The sequence below is a fragment of the Nansenia antarctica genome, assembly GCF_963989245.1.
Source record: "Nansenia antarctica genome assembly, chromosome: 5".
Classification (NCBI taxonomy): Eukaryota; Metazoa; Chordata; class Actinopteri; order Argentiniformes; family Microstomatidae; genus Nansenia; species Nansenia antarctica.
In genome coordinates this window covers 50059897-50085034 of record NC_137690.1, presented here as the reverse complement: position 1 = coordinate 50085034, position 25138 = coordinate 50059897, and the positions used below count along the sequence as shown (strand labels likewise).

At 41.8% G+C, this 25138-nt stretch overlaps 3 protein-coding genes across 3 annotated transcripts; 1 reads left to right on the top strand and 2 right to left on the bottom strand.

The window, feature by feature from the left end:
• Window positions 1–198: 198 nt before the first annotated feature.
• Window positions 199–7154, bottom strand: aph1b (APH1B gamma secretase subunit). The gene is made up of 6 exons (XM_080531141.1): window positions 6829–7154; window positions 4630–4800; window positions 4164–4237; window positions 3532–3654; window positions 2795–2922; window positions 199–2048 (listed from the first exon to the last, which is right to left on the bottom strand). The coding sequence occupies exons 1-6, from the start codon at window positions 6939–6941 to the stop codon at window positions 1884–1886; spliced, it is 774 nt and encodes a 257-aa protein (XP_080387267.1). The 5' UTR covers window positions 6942–7154; the 3' UTR covers window positions 199–1883.
• Window positions 7155–9836: 2682 nt separating this feature from the next.
• LOC308158103 (immunoglobulin superfamily containing leucine-rich repeat protein 2-like) lies at window positions 9837–12011 on the top strand (the record flags this gene model as incomplete). Its single annotated transcript, XM_080531698.1, has 1 exon — window positions 9837–12011. The coding sequence occupies one exon, from the start codon at window positions 9837–9839 to the stop codon at window positions 12009–12011; it is 2175 nt and encodes a 724-aa protein (XP_080387824.1).
• A 1752-nt stretch (window positions 12012–13763) lies between these two features.
• LOC308158102 (receptor for retinol uptake stra6-like) lies at window positions 13764–23171 on the bottom strand (the record flags this gene model as incomplete). Its single annotated transcript, XM_080531697.1, has 17 exons — window positions 13764–14059; window positions 15033–15170; window positions 15710–15873; window positions 16347–16448; window positions 16619–16736; window positions 17004–17137; window positions 17393–17468; window positions 17830–17992; window positions 18182–18243; window positions 18344–18417; window positions 18565–18635; window positions 19200–19310; window positions 19806–19972; window positions 20590–20729; window positions 21605–21690; window positions 22457–22523; window positions 23071–23171. The coding sequence occupies 17 exons, from the start codon at window positions 23169–23171 to the stop codon at window positions 13764–13766; spliced, it is 2070 nt and encodes a 689-aa protein (XP_080387823.1).
• Window positions 23172–25138: the final 1967 nt, after the last annotated feature.

Genomic DNA, 25138 nt, shown 5'->3' with positions numbered 1-25138 from the left:
AACCTGGCGCCTGCTTTGTGCCTGCCAGTGAAGAGACGGGAGAGGGGGGAGAAGAGGGGAGAGAGTTCACTCAGATGGGTTATGCAGCCATGTTGGGTACCTGAATCCTCACTCCTTACACAGGGTCTTTATACCAAACAAACACATTTGCCAAGCTTGCTAAAGAAGTAATTATTCATACAGTTAAGACAAGAAACTTTAATCTTTATTAAACTGTTGTATTGTCTTATGTACAAAGGAAACAAAGAGATGTAACATGAAGGGTTAAACATTGTCGCCTAAAACAATATTACACACTTTTCTAAAAGTTATAGGGAAACATCACCCCTGCAGTTTACCATCTCTTTATGCAAAACATACAAATCAGACATTACAATACAAATTATGACAATAGTGTTTATTCTAATTACTTACTAACTTCTGTTGAGATGATCTGTTCAGATTTCCGCAGGTCATACTGCCTAAAATCAACTAATACATGGACAAGGAAAATGGTGCATATTTATAATGTTTTATTCAAGGTGATGTCCTTTCAACGAGGCTAGTGACGTTGATGTGTTTAAACCATACAAGCTGCAGTAGCCAAATAGATCTCAGTTAGTTAACAGAAACTTTGGTAGCACTTAGACCATCCATTGCCTACATTGCATTTAAGATGATCTTAGTGCTACTGTAGACAACTTTCAGTAAACTCAGTCATCCCTGGACAACCATTGAGATAAGTGTGATGATGGAAAAACATCCTGCTGAAGTAAAGATTAGCAGCACTAATCAGTTAAGATCATTGTCATTTGTTTAAAAAAAAACATGTGACACACGGTAAACGCTTTTGACAATATATTTAGCCAGGGTGCTAAGTTTGTTTTGCCAAGCTCTAGCTTAAGATAATTACACTTAAGGCCAAAACTGAGAGAGTAACACCCAGGCTCAAATCTGGGCCGTCAAAGGGCACAACATAAGTGAATAACTTGTAAATCAAATGTTATAACATCATAACTTAATGCTATCCGATGCTTACCGTTTTTCCTCAAACAGGAGAGGAATTAGTTTGTAAGACATACATTTTTCAGAACAAAACCCACATTCTCACTGATATCCAAACACTCAGGGCCAGTTCCTCAGACACAGAACAAGCCTAGTCCTGGAATAAATATCGGGCCGGTTTGCTTGAGCCTAATCCTAGACTAAAAAGCATCCTCATTGGAGATTTTCCATTGCAAGTGTGATTTAATCCTGGAGTAGTCCTAAGCCTTGTCTGTGAAACCAGCCCTTAGAGAGTCTCCAGTGACAGAGTTTAGTCCAGGACTAGTCTTAATATGTGACAGCAACTGGTGAAAGGGGGAACAAGTAGGCAACCGGCTCAGACAAACTGGGAACCACAGCAAGAGAGAAACATACACTTGATGAAACCGTCTGAGATTGAAATACGATAGTGGGGAAGTCAAGGGAATGAAACTGAAGAAGGCACAGAACCAGAGTATTCCCCATCTACTGGCATGAAGGTACCATCATAAGGGATGGGGAGGGGAAAGGAGGGGAGGGGAGAGGAGGCAAGCTCTAGGCTCCACATACTCCACACGCTACAGTGATGAGCTACAGTACCGACCACCACTACCAAAACAAAGCTACACAGAACATAAAGGGGAAAACAAACGTTTAAAACAAGAAGAAAAGAAAACAAGAAAAAGACGCTTTAATTGACCCGGTGTGTCTTCATCTTCGAGTTGTTGTTTGTTTGTGTGCTGTTTGTACGTGTGTGTGTGTGTGTGTATAGTGTGTGTAGTGTGTGCGTGCGTCCTGATGTACCTTTGGATAGAGTCCCAAGTTTGGCCCCTGTGTGTGTGTGTGTGTGTGTGTGTGTGTGTGTGTGTGTGTGTGTGGTGTTATCTTGGCCGGTGGGCCAGGAGGAAGTCCTTGTCCTTGCAGGTGAGGCAGAGTTTGAGGTTGCGTAGCGACCCCCCAGCACAGGAGAAGGCCCACCCCCCCATCAGGAGCATGATGATGTAGGTGGGCACCAGGCTCCCCACGTAATGAGGGTTCTGGAACGTCTGCAACAGGACAGGACAGAAGTCTCAGGCTGCATTCGTAAATTCGCTCTGAGAGCACCGGAGCACACACTGGGTTCAACGTCATAAAGGGACCAAGTCATTTAATTGGACAAGAGGCATTCCATGAGTGCTGATCAGATTTCCAGAGTGTATTTACGAACGCAGCCTCTGTCAGGGATCGCTTTTCACATTGTGATGTGGCAAGAATCTGTGGCTGTGTTCCAAAATGCGTTCTTGCATTCTGTCCTTGGTATACACTCTAGACAGAGTGCAAGAACACATGTTGGAACTCAGCCAGGGTTCCAAACGCTCCCCAACAGGGGTCAGACAGGGATATATTATATCAAATATCAATAAGAAGAACAGTAAAGCACTGTCTTGACTTGAGGGAGGTAACCTATTCTAATACTTAACACTTTCAATAAGAGACATAAAATGCTGAGGGTTCATTTGACTGCTTTCTGGTTAAGTTCACACATTCCTTGCCTTTCATTGTGGCTGACGTCAAAGACGACCGCTCATGGGGTGCTTAGTGGTGTAGCGCAATAATGCGCATACCACATCATCACAAGGTTCCTGGTTCAATTCCGACCAATCGACATATCTTGCATGTCATCCCTCCTCTCTCTCACCCATCCTTCCTGTCAATCTCTACTGTCTCTACTCCAATAAAAGCAGAAAGGCCCTAAAAGTATATTTAAAAACAACAAACAAACAAAAAACGCTCATTCTACTGAACGCCTTACCAGACAGGACACCAGCAGGTGGCTGATGACCACGACTGCCAGGGACCACCAGCGCTGCTTCTCACACGCCTCGAAGAACACCACCCCCCAGAACATGTGCAGCAGGATGATCGCCATGGTCATAAAGGCTGGGAGGAGAGGAGAGGAGGAGACCCCACACACACACACACACACACACACACACACACACACACACACACACACACACACACACACACGGTTAAAGACAGGTCAGACAATGTGAAGTGAGAAGTTCTAGGACTTTTAAGGGGTAAGCAGGTACTTACTCCAAATCCCTAGTAAAACCCATATTACAGTACCTAATAATTACATATTAATACACTGTTTCTTAGATTCACCGACTCGAGTGTCATTTAGTACCATTTAGTACACAAATTGTGTTTACATTATTGAAATAAGTACCTGAAAGTTCCCTTTGCTACAACATATAGGGCCGGTTTCACAGACAAGGCTTAAGCCTAGTCCTGGACAAAATCACACTTTCAATGTAAAATCTCCATTGAAGATGCTTTTTAGTCCAGGATTAGGCTTAAGCCTTGTCTGTGAAACTGGCCCATATTGTTGTAAATACCAATTGTAGCCGGGCTGTGTAATAAAGGGTTACCCCGTGGGCTACAAGCCAGTAGTGAAGTAAACTAACATGGCTTCCTTGCCACTTAGGTTTAGGGTTATCCCCAGTGGCATTCTATGAATTCTATTGTGGCCTTGTCCCATACCTGACGAGAGGAAGTAGTGTTGTGAGTCTCCATGGATACCAGTTGTACCGGGGCCTACAGAGTCAGCCAGGATGTTGACCACAGAGAACGCTCCACTCATGAAGCCAAAACCAAGGCCTGACACTGGGGAACACAGATAATACAGCCTGGGTCACATACACACACACAACACATCCAGTATCAATACATCCGTATCAACGTGAGGCCAGAACACAAGACACTGAGCACACACACACATATAGGGCCGGTTTCACAGACAAGGCTTAAGCCTAATCCTAGACTAAAAAGCAACTTCAATGGAGATTTTATATTGAAAGTGTGATTTAGTTCAGGACTAGGCTTAAGCCTTGTCTGTGAAACCAGCCCATTGGCTGCTACATGTATAAGACCCCTGTACTGTACTCCAAATCAATATTAGCATCTCAGCATGACTCAGCAGAGTAATGTTCTCAGTGTAACATCTCAGCTAAGGTGGTTTTGCATTACCGCCACTTCAATCACAACAACTGCCATGGAGTTAACTAAATGAGAAAAACAATACACAGTATTTGACACAAAATGGCCAAATATGATAGGATATATATGGTAAATATGATAAAGTCCTGGTTGATTGGATGCTCTACAGTACATACCATAGGCCAGTTGTCGTATTGAGATCGGCATCGTTTCTTCCTGGCTCAGTGTCAGCAAACCTTCATTTGCTTTCCTGGTAGAATTAATACAAAATAAAAAATCCTTACTGCTCTGAGCATCAATGACAGAATACAACTTCTCCAATCATTTTCGAGTTCTGATGATGCCCACATGCTGACGAAAGTTATTAAACCATTGATTAGGCTAATCATTAAACATCATTAAATCTGAACTTTTAAAAAAACAACAACAACATTGATTATGATCATGCTTCTTTCTCTCACGCTGAGTATAGTGACATCAACACCAGCCTAAAAGTGTGTCAACCAGAGGAATATAACACTCCCTTCCAACAATGCCACTTCCTCTTCTACAGTCAGAACCCCCGTAGGGACTACGCTGGCTAGAACGAGAAGCCACATGATAGCAGGTCATGGGATACACAGGGCCTAGGCCCAGGCTTACTTCAGCAGCTTGTAGTAACCAAAGCGGAAGGTTTCCTGCAGGAGGACGCACAGCACCACTCCGAATATGAGCAGGCCTTTCTGTTGGGAGGCACTCTCTTTGTTGCTGATCTGGACCGTGATAAACCACACCAGAGAGGACAGCAGCAGAGACACCAGCCAGAAGAATGCCCTTGGGAAATATGACAGAAAAAAACACATAAGTTGCACAGTAAAGTTTAAAACACAGAGGCCCCCCTGCTTACAAACATAAAATGATCATAAATGTACATTCAGAATAACAAACATAATACAGTTAGGCTAATTCGTTACACAACAATTGTGAAGTCAATATAATCAATTAAAATGTGTACATTCCTTGGATGACAGATCTTTTATCGATGTTTTAAACTGACCGTGTGACACAATGCCAAGAACCTAAGCCTAAGAATTGTACTCTTGTGTACCCGTACATTGGATGTAATAAAAGCAATCCGGATTCTGAATATCAACTTTTAGGTTCATTTTGAAGGTTGTTGAGGGTTAAGTTAGTTAGGGTTAGGTTAACTAGGGTTAGGGTTGAGGGTTTGAGTTAGGTTAGCTAGGGTTAAGGTTAGGTTAACTAGGGTTAGGGTTAGCCAAGCGTGGGACCTGGTTTGGCACTCTAGAGAGAGTGTGCCATAAAAGCAGCGATGTAAGGTCAAATGGGAGTTTTCAAAGAACTGCTTTACTTACAAATAAAATCCAATGACAAACCCTTCTTGAAGTCAAAGCCTTTCAACCGACAGACTGACATAAAAGAAAACGGTGTGGGCGGAAACTCTCCGTAGAGTTGTACCGCAGAGCAGTGTGAAGCCGAGCCTAATTCAGCAGCACTTTGCCCTCATTCAGTTCTATCTTAAAAACAATAAGCGATTTCTTTTAATAGAATCAAAACCATGTTGAAAGTGAAGAATAGCCTGCAGAGCTGAACTAGGACTAGACAACAGTAGGCCTATCATCAGCATAAAAATGCAGTTTGCAATTGTACAGGACAAATCAAAATGATGGAGGCTATGTAAATGGTAAACCACAGAGGACCTAGAATCGAATCTTGCAGAACACCTTTACTAACGTTGAAAAACTAGGCCTAGACTGAACTCCTTCTCCATCTTCTCCATCTAATACATTCTATTAGGGCTGAGAGCTGCAGGAGATACAGATAAAGCATCTCAACTGGGCCCTGGAGTCTTGTTAACATCAATCTTACACAACACATCAGACACTTCCCTGGTAGAAACGCAATGGATGGAGAATTTAGGGTCATTGTAAACCAGTGGGGAAACTATCAGCCTATCAGTCTGATCAGGGATTAATCTAGACAGGCTACCTGTCTGATTGTTTCTTAGGGGTTGCCAGCAGAGACAAAATGTTGGTTAAAAGGAGTCATTTATTCTTTTCTTTTTTTTTAATCCGTAATGATGTAAGAATTGGATAAAAGACGTGGAGGCACAGAGGGAGAGGAGCTGGATGCATTTCAGTGATTTAACTGCTTTCCATAATGTAGATGGGTCACCGCCAGAATCAGAGATTAGATTGTGTTTATTTAGTCAATTGAATTTGCCTCCTTCTGGAAATACATTCACAGGCGATCAGAGTATAAATCGGTAGAAATGCGTCTACCGGGAAAAAACGGATCATGTCTTTGGTAACTGTTTTTGACTTAATTTCGTTGGACAACTTTCCTCAACAAAGAACTACACAACAGAGAAGCAGGATATAGCTATTCAGGGGGGTTGTTTTCAGCGATAGAGTGCGGAGGTGTGCTTTTGTGTGCCTTCAGTGCCTTGCGACCCAAATGGGCAGCAGTCGGGCTGCAGTTGCAGCTATGATTGACTCTCACTGCCAAATACATGTATTAGGTTGATCTATTCGAGCTAGTATCATAATAATCGAAGTCTGAAGAGGCTGACTATGGGTCAGACTACACCCTGGAACGAAACCTCTCCATTGCATGGTCCATGGACATGCATGTAACGAGCTAACGCGTTGTAGCAGGTTCTAACATGTTGCCATCATCAATAGATTAATTGAAGATCGGAGACTCTAACAACAGTGGGACAGGTTATGGACCTACACGGTCTATTTCGTTCAAGCAACGACACTAACCAACTACACGGAAAGCGTTATAGTACGATATCACACATCTGTCCACCAGAACATCGCTCAAATTGTTACTCACCCGGCTATAAGAAAGATCACCCTCAGTGGGTCTCGGGCAATAGTGAATAAGAACAAAGCAATGGCAGGGCCGAATGCAATGAACGTGCATCCGAAAAACACCGATGCTGTCATCTTGGGGCTCGGTCCGGCTCCGGGGAATAAGTCAGCTAACAACCTCAGGCGACCGGGCTTCTTCTTCGACAGATGACCAAAAGGCCTTTTTCCGAAGACTTGAATAACTCTTGTACAACTGCGATAAGTCGTTAAGCCACTAGCTATCTATATTATCTCATTGTTTTATGTTCAATTACTGTGCTTTCAGTTTAAACACATTTCTACTGAAGCGCTTCCTGCTCTGATTGTTTGGAAGCACGTGACCCGAGTGTTCCAGGTCGCTTACGTTTCAGTCGGGCTGCGCATTTAGCCCAGATAACCGACCTGCATGGGTCGAAGTACTTTTGTATTTAAAGAGATAGTTACATATTTTTTTTACGCCATGGTTCCTTGGTACCTAAAAGTGGTCAATGGGTCAGGAAAAACAGCAATCCATTGTTCAAAGTAGTAACCTTAAGTAGTAACTTTAGCCAAGGTTAACAAAATGAGAAGTTTCATGTTCTCCAGAATTTTGGAAGTAATTGAAATACAGTAGGCTACTTGAAATACAGTTTCAACCCAGATAGTACTTTTCGAGGCTCAATTTAATTGAGTATTTCAACATGCAGTATACATGGAGTGAATAGTGGTGTAATAAATGATTCTGTGGTGGCATTATTTGGGTGCATTAGAGGACATTGATCTTGTAAATGGTTATCAAGCGACGAGGTGGCCGAGTGGTTAAGGCGATGGACTGCTAATCCATTGTGCTCTGCACGCGTGGGTTCGAATCCCATCCTCGTCGATATCCCTTTACTGCATTTCGTTGTCCGGTGCTTGTACTCTGCAATGTCAATACAATTGAACCTGATCTAAAATATGCTCCCAATATTCTTACAATATACATGGAGTGAGTAGTAATGTAAAATACAATAATTCTGTACTGCGAGGTTTAATAGAGGATATTGGTCTATCGAAATATGCTACCCCTGAAATTATGATGTTATAATGGAGTATCAAAATATGCTCACAATATTCTTACAGTACACTTAACCCTGTTTGTAATATTAATACATTAAATTAATAAATAAATAAAAACATGAATAAAGATGCCATAATACTGTGAGAAGTTATACCTTTATGGGATGTAGGCCTACACAACTGAAAATTGAAACACATATGGTAGACTTTTTGATAGGGTAGCGCGAATCGATAGACTCTGTATCGATTCGCACTTTGGTAGCATTATGGAAGCAACATCGGCTTCAACATCTCTCCACAGGATTGCTCCCCTGGTGCCATACACTACTCAACCAGCAGAGGTCACTGTTTACCCATTTACAAGAAATGTCTGCATGAAATACCGTAGGTAGGCTTTGGCTACTCCATCTGGGAGTGGTGTAAATCCATTAAATGAAGTCCTCTGTCTACATGCAATTAGTATAGGCTACTGTATCATCAATTCTATTGACCGATCATTATCACACTCATGGTAAACATTTGTGAGTTGTACTCCTTTTATTTACAATAATATTGACAGTAATCTATCTCCATCATACATCTACCTCTGTGCCACATTTGGTGATGTCATTATGAAAATAGTCCCAACATGTGTAAAATAGTGATACTGTCATCTGATTTGCTATCTAAATCATTTCAGGGAACATTAATCTGCCTCTGTGTAAAATGTTTTTGATATTATCATGTCCATAAATCTATCTCTGTGCCAAATATTGCAGCTTCCTCACTAATTATGTCTTGACAATACTGCTCCCGAATCAAATTGAGTGATGGTTGAATTCCTTGATAACAGCCCATCCCCTTTAATTCTGAGGACGTCTATTCTTCGCCAGTGGCGGGAGGGAGCATGCAGTGACTCCTGGCTAAATCCAGTCGCAATGAGAGAGGCGCTGCATTGTCCAGAGCAGCATCCGAACAGACAGGAGACGCTTCAGCCATGTAGCATCAATACCGTACCGTGTCACGATTAAACTTGGGCAAACAACTTGCAAACAAATATTGTCTGGTTGAGTTGTTTAATTAAATAGAAGACCAATCCTAATACTAAGGATATCAGTAGCTTTCACTTAACGTGTGGAAAAAAACATCGGATAGGTAAGCTTTCATCTTGTTTTGAGAACAAAGTTGAATGTGTTTTGGTTGATTTAGAATGTAGCCTAATAATGCATTAGAAAGTGTAGGTTATATTTCTTTAAAATGCGTTTGACCTCCTGTTAAGAGTTTCATTGGTAATAGGCTAAACACAAGATATATTGTGTCTGTTATGTCGTGCATTTATTCAATACAATGGTTTTACAATGGCCAGATTACAATGGCATTCAGGCATGTATAATTATTGCTTGGTGGGGGAAACGCGATGCTCACTCCGTTCAGCACCAAGGACAGGGCACAGACAGGCGCTGTGGCGTAGTTCGAAAACAAACTGCGCTGCGAGTGTTTTTCTATCATCAGCAGACAGCTGGGCTAAGATCTAGGCTGATCAGCTGAGTCATGTATCGACGTAGTGGCAAAACATGTTTTCTAAACGTAGTATCGAATATATCTGCGAATTAACCAGGAAATCTATTTCTACATTGCTGGAATTTTCGGCCTCCAGAAAAATGTAAATCCAGCCAGATGTAATAATATAAACTAAATTCAAGTTGGTCATAGCTCTATGAAGATACTATACATCCTCAGTACATTGATGCATTGCAGAATGTGTGATTTGCATTAAGACAATGTATGTGAAATATGTAATTATGTTATTTTAACCATCCCTTGAATAATGATTATGTCTTTAAGCTATATGGGCTAAGGTTGATGATGGATTGAGGAATTCAACATACAGTATGAGTCAGATTAGTTGCTGTGACATTTGAGATTAGTACAAATATTTATTGAACTGTGACATTTATTTTGCAGGCTCAGAAAATGGCATCTGCATACGCACTCTGCCTGTCTCTATGTGCTGCTGTTCTTGGCTTTGCCGACGGCTGCCCAGAGCTGTGCACCTGTTCTGACAAATACGGACGGCAGTTTGCTGAATGCTCTTACAAAAACCTGGATGAAATTCCCGAAGGACTCCCACCCAATGTGACTACTCTCAGTCTCTCAGCTAACAAACTCACTCTGGTCCAGGCAGGATGTTTTGATAATGTCACCATGGTGACATCTTTATGGATGGGCCGCAATGAAATAGTGTCCATCGAGGAGGGCACACTGGCGCCGTTGGTTCAGCTGCGAAACTTTGACATTAGCTACAACAGAATAGTGGATTTCCCCTGGGAAGACTTACGCAACCTCACGGCCCTGCAGCTCCTAAAGATGAACCACAACAGGATATCCAGTCTGCCTAAAGATGCCTTCTCTAACCTCAAAGACCTGAGGTCGCTCCGTCTCAACAACAACAGGTTCACCACCCTGGCAGAGGGCACATTCGACGGCCTGATCTCCCTGTCACATCTTCAGCTCTACAACAACCCCTTCACCTGCTCCTGCTCCATGGACTGGCTCCGAGACTGGCTCTCAAAGACCACAGTGTCCGTCCCAGAGCCCAACTCTACTGTCTGCGCTTCCCCAGAACATCTCAAAGGTGCAGTGATTGTGAAACTAGCTGAATCTAAGTGTATGGCCCCCAATGTCACCATAGTATCACAGCCAAACATTGACAACACCACAATCTACGACAGCACCTTGTTGATCTTGAACTGCGAAACGGAAGGGAATCCAAAACCGGAGGTCATCTGGAAAATAAACACAAAAGGCCAAAACACTGAATTTCCTTTGTCGTCAATAGAAGATGAATCAGAAGAATATGAATTAGAAGAACCTGAGGAGGACAGTAAAATGTCCGACAATCAATTCCAGTTGTTTCCTAACGGTACTCTGGTCATATCACACCTCGCCCTGAGCGATAGTGGCAGCTACAGCTGCTTAGCCACCAATGAATTTGGCAGAGCAGAAGGTACGGTGGCAGTAGTGGTAGTGTCAAAACCTAAACCAAACCCCCCCCCTCCTGTTCCTAAAGTGTTTAAACCACTGGCTGTCCCACAAAACAATCCATCCGTACGTCAACCAGTGGTTCCAACCTCTGTATATAATGCCTTCAATCTCCCTCATCTAGAGAGAAAGGACAATACGACCCCAACTCTTCCTCAATCTATCGACATAGACACGCAGACAGAGTATATCGAACAGGCTCCAATGTATCCATCACGTGCTGCTAGCAAATGTGGCCTGAGCAGTGATACACAGTACACCTCCAACCACGCTTTCAACGGCACTCTGGATGATGTCAAACAGTATATGTTCGACTTCGGGGTCGTTGCCTTAGGGGTGTCAGAGACCGATGCTAAGGTGCGTCTCAATCCTCTGCTCCTGCCCAAAGACAAAACAGACATCAGACTCATTGCCTCGGAGGGGTTTCATAGTGTCAGCAAAGAGCCTCGTAACCAATCAGAACTGTCCAGGAAATCCCTCTCAGACGGGCTGTATCTGTGTGTCACCGCCGACCCTCAACGCTCAGCAGTTCAGTGGTCGAGGATAGAAGATGGTGTCAACACATATCTGTTCCAGGGTTTACACCCTGGCACTAACTACTCCCTCTGCCTCACCTACAGAGGGGAGGACTGTGACGTCCAGGTGATCTTCACGACAAAGAAAAGGATCCCAAACCTACTGATAATTATCTCGGTCAGTATATGCCTCCTCACAGTATCCACTGTGCCTCTGCTGGGAGCCACGTGTTTTCATTTGGTGTACAAATACAGAGGTAAGACGTACAAGCTCATCATGAAGGCCAAAGACCAGTATCATATGGACAGGAACCTAGCTGCTAACTTTAACCTCAGGACAGCGTACGCAGAGTCCCAGAGAAAGATCAATGTCAGGGAGATAGACGAGGCAGAGGGGGAGTCAGAGAGTGGCACGGGGGAGAGAGAGGGAGATGGGGACGTGGAGGGGAGTGTGGTGACTGAGTCCTTCACTCTCTCACAGTACAGAAGTCACCTGGATGAATGTGAGGTAGGTTCTGAATATAGTGACCGGCTCCCCCTAGGGGCAGAAGCAGTGAACATCATTGGCACCTACAAATTCACTGGCAACTGAAAATCGAGTCAGTGTGATTTGGATGTTTGATTGTGCCCAACGCATCTTGGAAAGGTTAAGGTCAACAGTAATTGTTTCATTGAGGTTAGTTCACATATGAGAGAAAAGCCTAAAATGAGAGAAAAGTCAAATTAAAAGAGATTATCTGCTAATGAATGGAAAATCAATGAAGATAGTTTGTTGAGTAATACTGTGTATACGTCCTTTGTGAAGATCACTAGTTGACCCTTCCAGTGTGCTCATAACAGTTAGTTGTGCTAAGATGGTGAGTTAGTCACAGTAATTGAGTGCAGTCTCATGTCTAACAAAACACAAACAAGCAAAGAAAAAAAGCTAAGGTGTAGTTCTGTATCTCTTAAACTGTCTTTTTAGCAGCTATCCTACTGAATGTGTAGGCCTATGTGAATCTATTGTACCAATTCTGTTTCACATGTATGGGGTATTTCCACTATTGTGTTGCCAAGAAAAACAGTATTGTGGTGATAGAGCTGCATGTTTCTAGCTCTATATTCTGTTCTATTCTATATGTGTCAATGTACATGTATAAAATATTGTGCCAACCTCTGATCCTTACCTCTACCTTCTCCAACACCTCTCAGTTTTCTGCTGCTCAGTTCGTAGTAAACACTTTGATAGAAGAAAAATGATAAGATTCTGAATTGCCTCACTTCGCTTTAAAGTGTCCTCTTCTGATTATATGTGCCTGAATCAATAAACGAAATGTCAAAGAACTGTTGATTATTGACTTGATGAATGTTGCTGACTGTTGTTTTTGTTCCCGAGAGCATTTCAGTATGTCCATTACGGCTGATATACATGACAAATACAATTTCATTTCATTTGATCTGATTTGACAAGTTAGCCCCACCCTGTAGTCTGGTGTTAATTGCGGCTAGCTTCTTTCTCAGCACATAACACACAGCATACCTCCATCCTCCACTTTATTTATTGTTTTCCCACATAGAAATGTAACAGATATCTGTTTATAATAATAATAATTATTAATATGATTATTATAATAATAATAATAATATATTCAAATTTGTACCGGTATATATGGTATCTCAACCTTTGACACCTTACAGTAACGTTATACAAAAACTGATACAAGACAGACATTGTGAGATTGACACTAACAGAATTTGCTTTGCGCATCACAACTGAACACATAACAATTCAGCATGAAGAACTCCTTACCCAACATTGTGACTAGTAAATGTTGAAATTGAATTGACAGCACATGCTACATAATATGGCTCTGATAGCCGAAATTGGTTAGATGGTTCCTTCCCTTGAAAGTAGACATTATTAGTAACCATTATAAAAGGTTTGGATTTGTTTGAATAGCAACTGTATAATACGCTAACTGTAACCACTGCTAACCCCCAAAATCATTTGGGTGTGAAAGATACACACAATGTAGATAAACGTCACAATATTTAACAAACAAACAACCCAAGGAACTCCATCGGATGCACAGATGTGATAATAACAAGCCTACAATCCACTCCATTGCTGTTTCCTGGACTAAACATCCAATCACAACCGTTCACCTCTCCCTGAACATAACATACAAACCCAACATTGACTCCAACGAGAGCAGCGAGGGAACCATCCGGTGTACTCATAAACTGTAGCAACCGGTTCCCCAGAACCCCTTTCTCAGGCGCTGCTCAGACGTGATCATCTGTGCAGCGCAACTGCCATGTAGATGACCTGAATGTAGATGACCTGAATCTAAACCCCCTTGTCTCAGTTCGCTGCGGTGGCTGCAGTGTCAGCTGTGGTGGCTGCAGCCTCAGCTGTAGTGACTGCGTTCTCAGCGGAGACGTCACCGGCCTTACCGACGTCCTTCTTGCTGCCCCGCCTGGCGCTGCGTTTGAGCGCTCCGTTGACAAAGCTCTCCGAGTTCTGCAGCTGGAAGTGTTTCCTGCAGCCCAGCAGAGAGGGGTTGTTGACCAGGGTGCAGAGCAGCTGCCAGCGGGCCTGCACCCGTCTGGCGTTGGACGCCTTGTTCTGCGTCGTCTCCTGATGGACCATCTGGATGCCTGAAAGCACGGAGGAGCTGGCTGTCAGGATAGAGCTGAAGACACTCACACTCAGGAGTCAAGCAGAGAGAGAGTGTGTGTGTGTGTGTGTGTGTGTGTGTGTGTGTGTGTGTGTATAGAATAGAATAGAATAGAATAGACTTTATTGTCGTTGTACAGTTGCCTATACAATGAAATTGTAGTGGTTCTTCTGAAGGTGCAAAAACAGAAAACATATTCACATATTCACAAACATACACATATAACATATCACAAATATTACACACTAGACAATTAAAAAGCGAAAATGCTATAAAACAAGCTAAGAGACAATGAGGTCCGTGGTGTCAAGTGCAAATAAAGACAACAATCTTAAGAAAATAAAAACAACTATAAAAGCAAGCTAAAAGTTGTGTGTGTGTGTGTGTGTGTGTGTGTGTGTGTGTGTGTGTGTGTGTGTGTGTGTGTGTGAGGCCACACCTTAGTGCAGGGTAGGATCGGACAACGTAGATATTGTTGTATCAAACCAATGGAGACAGAGCACAATAGGGGTCATGACTCTACCCCTCTCTCTTCAATTAACACCATTACCTCATTAGCTGTCCTCTCTCCTTTCATGAAAAGCAGTGGGTACTGGACACAGAGGAAACAGGCTGTGTGTGTGTGTGTGTGTGTGTGTGTGTGTGTGTGTGTGTGTGTGTGTGTGTGTGTGAGGCCACACCTTAGTGCAGGGTAGGATCAGAAAACTTAGATATTGTTGTATCAAACCAATGGAGACAGAGCACAATAGGGGTCATGACTCTACCCCTCTCTCTTCAATTAACACCATTACCTCATTAGCTGTCCTCTCTCCTTTGATGAAAAGCAGTGGGTACTGGACACAGAGGAAACAGGCTGTGTGTGTGTGTGTGTGTGTGTGTGTGTGTGTGTGTGTGTGTGTGTGTGTGTGTGTGCATATGTGTCTATATGTGTGTGAGCTACTCACACTACTAACCTTCTTCTGCATCTCGCATCTTTTGCTCAGCACTGCCCCCCTGGCCAGCAGACTGCAGTAATAACCCACAGAAGGCCTTCATCACAGGGTGACCCTGGCTCACCTCCACCTTCAGGAAGTGGGCATAGTAACGATAGCCTGTAGAGGTCAAAGGTTAGGAAGGAATCAGACATATAAGGCTGGTTTCTCAGACCTATGTTAAGTATACAACTTAAAACCAATGGAGAATTTCCACTGACATTTGTTACAGCAGCTGGTGAAACCGGGACCAAGTCGCCAAACCGACGGACCGTTCAGACTTTTATTCTGAAAAATGCAATTTAAATGACACACTCGCTAGTCAAGGCAAAACATTGCAATGCAATGGATTCGGTGAGTAATCCACACTACTACCTACGTAGTGTAGAGTGGTGGGGATTACTCCATTGCATTGCAATGTTTTGGCTTGACTAGCGAGTGTGTCATTGATTTTCAACAGCACTGAAATGTATTTAAATTTTTCAGAATAAAAGTCCAAACATTTTGATTGGTTGGCGACTTGTTCTCGGTTTCACCAGCAGCTGCTGTCACATTTGATTTAGTCCACGACTTGGCTTGATCTGTGTCCAGGAAGCTATGCTACTGTATTTCCCCTCATATTCTAGTCTAGGGTACAGTACGACCACAAGCCCACGTACCTGGGTCAAATGATTCCGCAGAGCGGTTAAGCAAACTGATATCCATACGACCCAGGTGGATGATGTTGTAGAGGGCAGTGATGAGAACCCTCCACATTCCAGCAATGAGTCCTATTACGATGTTTATAAGGTACAGCAGGTAGGTCAGCAGGAAGAGACTGCCTCTGGAAGTGACATCACAACCAGTGAACAATTTGTTATTTGGTTTCAATACCCAATTAACATTTACATTTCTGTCAATTAAGACAGATTTAAATTGTTCAGTTGATATGAGGAGTTACGGGTTAATCACTTCTAGGGAGGGCTACCCCCCACAGAATAATAAAAAAAAGGAAGTGTTGTTATTAATGAATGTTTTGTTACGATGCCCAGAGGTCTCTATTGTTAGGTTGCTTTTGTTCTTGTTCCCACCACCACCTCAGCCTCCACCTGCTTTGGTTCTGCTCTGTCTGTATGTATCAAGGGGGTTGATAGATGTGTGGGTTCCCTGCCATGATATATACATGCATCTGTTGTGGAGCTCTCAAAAGAATGGAGCTATGCAAATACGCCAAGCCTAATGGTATTATCATTTTATTTTCAATAAATGGTTCAACTAAAACATGAGAGATCATGACTGAACTTATGACATCCGTACCTGTTGTTCAGGTCTCTTGTGCCAGCGTCCTTTTTGATGAAAGCAAATGTGGCTGCTACATGTTGAAGAGCAGTAGCCAACAGCATTGTCACCCAGATCGGCCTGTAATTGAACATATTCATGACAGAAAGGTCTCATTCACTTCGGAGTATACTAGCATAGTAGGAACAGTATAATAATAGTATAGTAATGAGGTCAAGGGCTATTGAGCTAGCCAAAAAATAGCTTAACAGTATTCAAATAAAGTGTTGTTAAAACCCTACAGCACTCACCAGGCCTTGGCAGCCAATTGGAAGAGTATAAGGTTATTGCCGTAGAAGACAGGTATGATGATGAGAAACACCAGGAACACGAAACAGATGAAGAAGACCAGAGTTTGGAGGACCAGACCTTATAACAGATAACATCCGTTAGTGGGGAATCTGAAATATAACTGGAAACATGTCATACATGGAATTCCTCTTCGGAAAGGTTACTATTGAGGTAGAGACGTTGTTGTGATTGTTCCCTCTGTTTCTCTTTAGTAAGTGTGGGTGATTGTTTGTGTAGTTGGCATGTTGGATGTTAAGTATGACGTGGGCCTATGTACATGTTATATTTGAGAGTAAATAATAAAGACAGTTTTCAGACAAAAATGAGACAGAGATACATTGATACCTAAACTGACAACAGCAGCCTGGTACCCCGTGAAGCCCATCCAGCAGACAAGGCCAGGCTGGGATGGGCGGATGGTCTTCTGGCAGTTATACACCTTGTAAATGTCTCCTCTGTACAATCCCTTCAGATTGGACCTGATGACCCCCCCCCCCACACACACACACACACACACACACACACAAACACACACCTTTTGTTTTAACAGCTGAACGATGGGTCTGGATAAATGGAACCACTCTGACCATCCGTCAGTGGCTATGTTAATTTCAAAGTCCAATAATGATGGTAAACACACTGCCTGTGCAATTGTTTGTCGCATAAATGAATAATTCATAATGGTTATGATTGTTAAGAATTATTCGTAAACAGAATGTTATGAGTAATGTCACCTATGAAGGACCATGGATCTCATGAGCATGACGAGACTGACCAAACAGGAAAGGATAACCGCACACAGATAGCACACTGCAAAACAAAGGAGGTGGTATTACAATGGTACAATTATTACATCTTAACATCAGCCAAGTTCTATCCTAAACTTCTATTGGACTGTACCATACTAAATATTATTTGTTGTTTTTAGTCATTTTCTCAAAGGATTAATAATAATAATAATAATAATAATAATAATAGATTTGATTTAAAAGCACCTTTCTCAAACTCAAGGACACTGTACATAAAAAATAAAATAAAAAGAAACACAACAAACAAAAAGGCAGCTATGGGGAATAGTGTTAGTCAGGACCCATGCCATGCTGTGTTAAGGGTTTCTGGAGGGATTATCCATTGATATTGTTTCTCATTCATAACAAGAACAGATACCTACCTTCCAGGCACCACGTGTAGTAGGTCACTAGTGTGACCACCTCCATTCTGTCCTCTGATAGGACGATTTGGAAGCTTAACAGAAGGAAGGCAATGTTTTCATCGATACCAGCACGGACAATATGGAGAGTAGGGATCACCAGTATGATCAATAACAGAGCCACCTAGGGAAGGGGACATGATGGATACAGTGACACAAACTCCATTATGGCAGCCTTACCCACTGGCAGCAATGGTGTGAATCAATCGCAATGGTGTGACATAGCATGCATGTATTCCTTTAAACAGAAGGTAAATTAATTGTGGCATGGTGCAATGCCTAGGCCCAAAACAGGCACATAATTGAAAGTTACCTGATAAATTGCCACAAAGGACACAAATGCTGAGATCGCAAGCTTTATTGGAAATCTGAATACTAGAAGAGAGAATGACAATATAGGAATATCATTATTTGTATAATGTTCTGAATTAGAAATGAGAACAAAAATGACCTTTTGTGGACATCAATCTCTTACCTTCGTCTGGTGTGTAGATGTAGGACTTCACTGTATCCAGTATCCTCTCAGACAGTTTGGGGTTGTCAGACATGCTACTGTACAAAAACAGGTTCATCGCAATAACTACATTATCAGGAAAATAATATGATAATGGGCAAATAACAAAGTATCATGATTAAAAGTATAGTAATAGTATAGTAATAAGGTCAAGGGTTATTGAGCAGGTATAGTATTCATACCAGGTGTTAGAGGACTTGTTTTTCTTCAGCACTGACTTCACATAGGCTCTGTAGTAGCTGCAGTTTAGGTCCTGAAACAGCACAATAGTCAGAGTCAGAATCAGAATCATATGATTCTTTTTTAATCACACTGCTATTGAACATAACATGTGGGTACATTATCAGAAAAAAGACAGCACACCCATTTCATTTCACCAATATTGACCGAACCATAGTTCGAAAAGGAGAATTGTTGTGGTCAAAAGTAAAATGTTGCTATTAGAGAATGACCAATGATTTTGACACTTGGAACTTATTCAACATGATTTCCCATTTACCTCTAGGTCATAGTGAGGCAATGCCACAGATTACCGGTACTGTGGCATAAACACTACATTGTGTGCTCTTGGAGAGAGCTCCTAATCTCTTCAAGGACGTGGTACTAAACCTAGTTGATTCCATTCGAGCTGATTATCATAATCAGGCCTCTGGAATGTGTGTGTGTGTGTGTGTGTGTGTGTGTGTGTGTGTGTGTGTGTCTACATCTTAGTGCAGGGTAGGATCAGAATACTTTGATATTGTTGTATCAAACCAATGGAGACAGAGCACAGAAGAGGTCATGACTCCACCCCTCTCTCTTCAATTAACACCATTACCTCATTAGCTGTCGTATCTCCTTTAATGAAAAGCAGTGGGTACTGGACACAGAGGAAACCCAGACAGGCCATCTGTGGCAGACTGGCAAGCAGGGCATAATACATATAGAGCTGTGAAGACAGTAAACAAGATTCAAGATCATCAACCTCCTTGTCTCAACACCACTGAGCTAGTGGGTAACTAGCATGGTAACTGCCAATGGCCCCTGGTCATAGCATAGATGACTTTTTCTTACAATGGCTGAAGATAGATCACTCACTTACTTGGACAAATGTATTTGTTGTAAGTCGCTTTGGATAAAGGCGTCTGCTGAATGACCAAAATGTAATGTAATGTAAATATAGTGGGGATAGCTGCACTTCACAAAGCCTTTATGCACGACACAGGTACAACAGTAACAGAAGTTCAACATCTTAGTAACATCTTAAATGTGAAAAATCACTAGCTCTAATCACTAGTGCCTTGATGTTGACGTTCTGGTATTTCTTCAATCTTGCTGTGTAGAACCTTTATGCACATACTCATTATGACAAGAAATTAACCTTGTGAATAACATGCGATTTGATTGACATCGTGTCATCGTGTCCCTCCCTCCAATATCTGACCTCAGGAGTTATGGGACAGTCAATCCTCTGCCAGATCAGAACTCCAAAGTGTGTCCAGGACAGCAGACTTCCCAGCACATAGCCAGGTTTAATATGTAGCGTACCACAGGCCAACAGAGGGTAATACAGGGCCGGGTAGTAGAAGATGGAAATGATCTTCATGTACTCTGAAAAATAGACAATAGGTAAAGATGATATCATCTGATACATCTGTCCACATTTACATTTACATTGTTGGCATTCTCATTTTATGCACCCAAATTGTGGAATGCACTGCCAGTTTACATTAGGGATGCAACTTCAGCAAATATGTTCAAGTCAAGACTAAAGACCCATGCCTTTAAGTAAGTAAATAATTAAATTATGATTATATAACGATTGGAGCACTTTGAGCTGCAACGTTTGCAGGAACAATGCTATACAAATAAAAAAGTTATTATTATTATTATTATTTAGCAAACACCTTTATCCAAAGCAACTTACAACAAATACATTTCACTAAGTAAGTGAATCATCTATCCATCAGTCATATAGCAAGGGGCCATTGGCAGTCATAATGCTTGAAGAAGGAAGAATTAAGTCTTTTATTTCTTTATTTAATTATTTACAGTAGAGAAACTGTACAGAAGGGTAGAGGGGAATAAGAGGTCTCAGGAGGGACAGGGGAGGCTGGTGGAGGCAGACATTGGCTCATTATAATGCATGGAATGGAATAAGGAATGATATCAATCACACATGCAACGCTATATTTCTTAGCATACAGGGACACAATGGGATTCCTGACCTTTGATTTCTGGTGGGGTGTCTTTGGAGAACGGGAGGGGGTCAGGGGTCAGCACCAACACAGACAGCCGGCTGAAGACAAGCCCAAAGACAGCCAAAGCCAGGCCTTTGTGCCGTGTGTGGTCCAGGAAGTTGATGGGACTGTCGAATCGCACCGAGAGGATGGAACACATGCCAGAACACACAATTTGTTAACAATATATAACATCACCAGGGGGGTATTCCATCGACGTTGCTAAAACCAAATCCAGGCTTATTTTTATCATAAATATGCCTGGATTTTCCTTCAGCAACATTGATGGAATACCCCCCTGGTATTCTTCCTTGGAAAAAACTATTACAATACGTAGTATTCAACACTGTTTTATTACTCAATTGCAGTACATGTATGTATCTACCTACCAGTGTATTACAGAGTAATTACTAGGTTATTACAATGGTATTGGGCCTGCAGTATGTGATGTAAAGTGTGAACAATATATCTATGATGATGCAGAGTATAAAAAAGACAACAAAATGCAGTTTGCATCTATCCAAAAGTGCAAATAGTGATAATATATATATATATATATATATATATATATATATATATACAGTGTATATATATATATATATATATATATATATATATATATATATATATATATATATATATATATAAGTGATATATATTTAAAAGAAACATTTAAATAACATGATTGTGATAGGTACAGTATGGCAAGTACAGTAGTTAGAGGTATATACAGTTATGAGTTATGTACAGTTAAAGTAGCTATGTACAGTATGGTATGTACAGATGTATAAGGTATCTATGTACAGTATAGTATGTACAGATGTATAAGGTAGCTATGTACAGATGTATAAGGTAGCTATGTACAGTATAGTATGTACAGATGTATAAGGTAGCTATGTACAGATGTATAAGGCAGCTATGTACAGTATAGTATGTACAGATGTATAAGGCAGCTATGTACAGTATAGTATGTACAGATGTATAGTGAATGACCTGCATCTACCTCAGCACCCCAGGAGAGCCCCGCAGGAAGCCCTGACAGAGCCTTTTCCTCCTGGTCAGGGCTGCCAGGATCACCATGACAACAACCTACGGGACAACATACTGTAGGTTTCATTAGTGCTACACTTGAGCATCCACTTCCAATTGTCTGTATTGTTCCTTCTTATTGACTTGGTTGTTATGCCAGTATGGTTTGAAACATTATGGAAACCCTCCTACATCTCCCCTTATAACAAAATCTTTGAATAGTACCTCATTCTAAAAGCTTGACTCTTTTCTAGCTGCAGTCTCATTATTTTTGATGAGATCCGTTTGGTCTGAATGATTGACACAGCCCTAGTTTTCCTCTGAGTGCCCTCTATTTGGCAAACTCACAGTAAATTGGTTTACAGTATATGTCTGTTCCATGAACATGCATCGAATTAGTTTGCTTAGCAAAATGGAGCAAGCCTTTGTTCTGTCTGAAATCAGGCACGGCCTTATGATGTCGAGGGGAATGTCTTTCCATGGTCACGCTTCACTCATCCGCAACATCCCAGTTAATTTTGATGTATTCTAATTTCCAATCCATTGTTCAATTCATTCAACACTTCAGTGTTAGCGGCTGAGCTCTGAATACAAAGCTACTAAGTCACAGCTTCAAATTCAATATGATTTACAGTATGTATGACTTCAAATGATTTAACTTATGGCTTATGTGGCCTTCCCATGAGTCAGCTATCACAGTAATGCATATCTGCACAGGGTCTAATGTTCAGCTGAAACAACTTGTCAATATAGTGTTGTTACCGCAGTAATTACAGCATTGCAATATATAATATTATATAATAATCTAATATCCTGTAATACTTACAGATATTGAAGCGATACATATGTGGAAAATCTTGTCGTCTGCTATCAGATCACATGGGAGAATCATTCTGAAACAGTTATGTCACAAGCAAAAAGGTCACAGTGAGGTCACACTTCATGCCAAACAAGACGAACGTCCAGAAACATTCTGGTCAGTTTGAACAGTCAGTAGCAAATGTAACTAGAGGACTAATAATTTACTATGGATGGAACCATAAAACATTAGGCCCTGATTAGACAAAAAAGAGCCCCAAAGTATGGTCCATTAAACTGATCATCAGACTTTTCGACTTTTGTTTAATAAACCTCAATGATGAAACATATCTCAGTTGTGAGAGGGGGAGTGGTTTTAACCATGGGATGGGACATATCTACAGATAGACTCAATATAAGTTTAAGATAGAAAAGTCACAGGAATCCCTACTGTAAAAGACAACATAAAACGCAAATGTTTCTAACTTGATTTTGTTAAAAGACAGTGACATTGACCCATGATGCATCATCTGAATAATACCACTTTCAGCACTGAAAATCAGTTAGGGTTAGGTCTTCTTTTTTGTCCAACAGGATAGCATTCGTATTCTATTATTATCTTATATTATTGTCCATACTTACGTCTTTGGTGGTTTGGTTGGCTCCATCTTATCTGAGTACCAGTCTGAGTAGTCGTAATAGTTATAGGCCGGCGGCTCCGGCTCGATCTTGGTTTGGTTCATTGTGGCTGTTTTTCTTTTGCTTCTCTGCTCTTAAAGTGTAGATGTGTTAAAACTCAGCTAGAGAGAAATCCACCTGTTCCCAGAACCTCTGCCAGAGGTTATGAAGCCCTGCTTGTGCCCTGTAAAGACTGACTATTGAAGTTTACTCCAAAGGTTGTTGGGGTTAGCCTGTAGGTGAGGCACAGCAGTGTTTATGGTACAGAAGTACCTTCTAGTATGGTATCCTACCCCGCTGTTGGACTGGTGTAATGTGGCAGGGCGAGGGCTTAGCAGGCACACCATACAATACACTCCTCTCACACTAACTACTTAACACCACAGATTACGTCAGCCCCCAAAAGGGATAAGAAGAGAGAGGGGGGGGGGGGGGGGGTACCAGAGAGAGAACGTGTGTGGGCTAGAGAGAGGGAGATGTAACTATGAGAGGTGTATCTATGTCCACAGTTGACCCTAGCCCCTTGGTTCAAATGAAGCCTAATATTCAGATGGGTTGATTGATTGATTGATAAATTGATTGATTGATTGATTGATTTATTGAATACTGCCATTACAAAATGTGTAGAGCAACACCTAGTACAGGTTGCCTTTATCTGTCTCATATAGCTTTGTAGCCTAATGAAATGATCTGCAGAGACTGTTTTTCTGCCAGTGGCCTTGGTTGTTAAAACGAATGGTGCCTGGGCACATCATGTCAATAACACATCAGGATAAGAAGACTGTTATTTCATTTTATATGATTCAACGCAAGACGGAGTCGGTGTTTCTCTGACGTATAAATAAAAATCACGCCTGAGCTGAATGGAGGATTGAGAAACAACAAGTCACGACTACTCCGCGGTGCAGTTTCACCCTGTTTTCGTTCTTTTGCCTGTTTCATAAGGGGCTTATCTCATAAGACGAAAAACCTCTGCCTGATGTGTTGTTCAAACAGTGGCTAGCTTTGTGCTGAAGAGGGCTGATGGAGTGAGGGAGAAGGAGAATGTTGATCATTTTACATGTGAGGGGACAGGATGCCCTGCCCACCTTGTTGCAGATATTTACTGAGCGCTACGCTATCTTGAGTGCTGGCTGTTGCATATAGCGAGCATAGCCATTAGCCCATGTCTGTATAGTTTGAAGTAGAAGCAAAGTCCATTTAATGGCCTGGAGGATGGGAGGAGGTAAACACTGCATCCACATCTATCTTTTTTTTTAATGAGGGTAACCTAAGAATAGAATACAAGCCTTAACTTATATAAAGATAAACCGGGGCATAAAAGTTAACATTTTTAAGTGAAGTTCCGCAATTGCAAGTACAATACAAAAGCCAAAGTTCAAAGGTCAAGTTCCTAATTTCTCCCGTGAAATCCTCTGAAAGACATTTCAACCATGTCGTCATCAGAATCAGAAACAGAATCAGAATTGCTTTTATTACGTCCCAATGTACAAGTACACAAGAGTACAATTCTTTGGCTTTGGTTCCTCAACATTAGTATTGCAGCATCAAGATACACATTTGTCATTTTCCTGCAGCAATGTCACTTCTCTTCACTCAGGATGAAAAGGTATAAGCTACAGTATGTAGGATGCACTGTACTCTGCTCTCCTTTCAATTCCTCGGGTTCGACGGATGGTTGTTTGATTAAGGAACCTTCTGGGTTCCTTGGGGGTTGGTGGAGTTTGGAGGGGGGAGGAGGCGTGAAGGGTGGTGGCCGATCTGGTCCGACCCTGGTCTTTCCTCCAGAGGGGTGGATTAGGAGACGCAGGTATCACGAGGCTGTGACGAGGAAGGGTGGCTTTGGCAATGCCTGGGTTATCCAAGCCATGCTAAGAGTGGCTTATGCCCCTCGAAAATGAATGTAATATGAACATTGAATACAGTATGAACTGTTAGATAGAGCGGGGGGGTTGATGAATGAACCATTTTTGAGCTGATGAAGCATGGGAAGCATGAATAGCATGGGAAGCACAGATATTGTGTATACAGT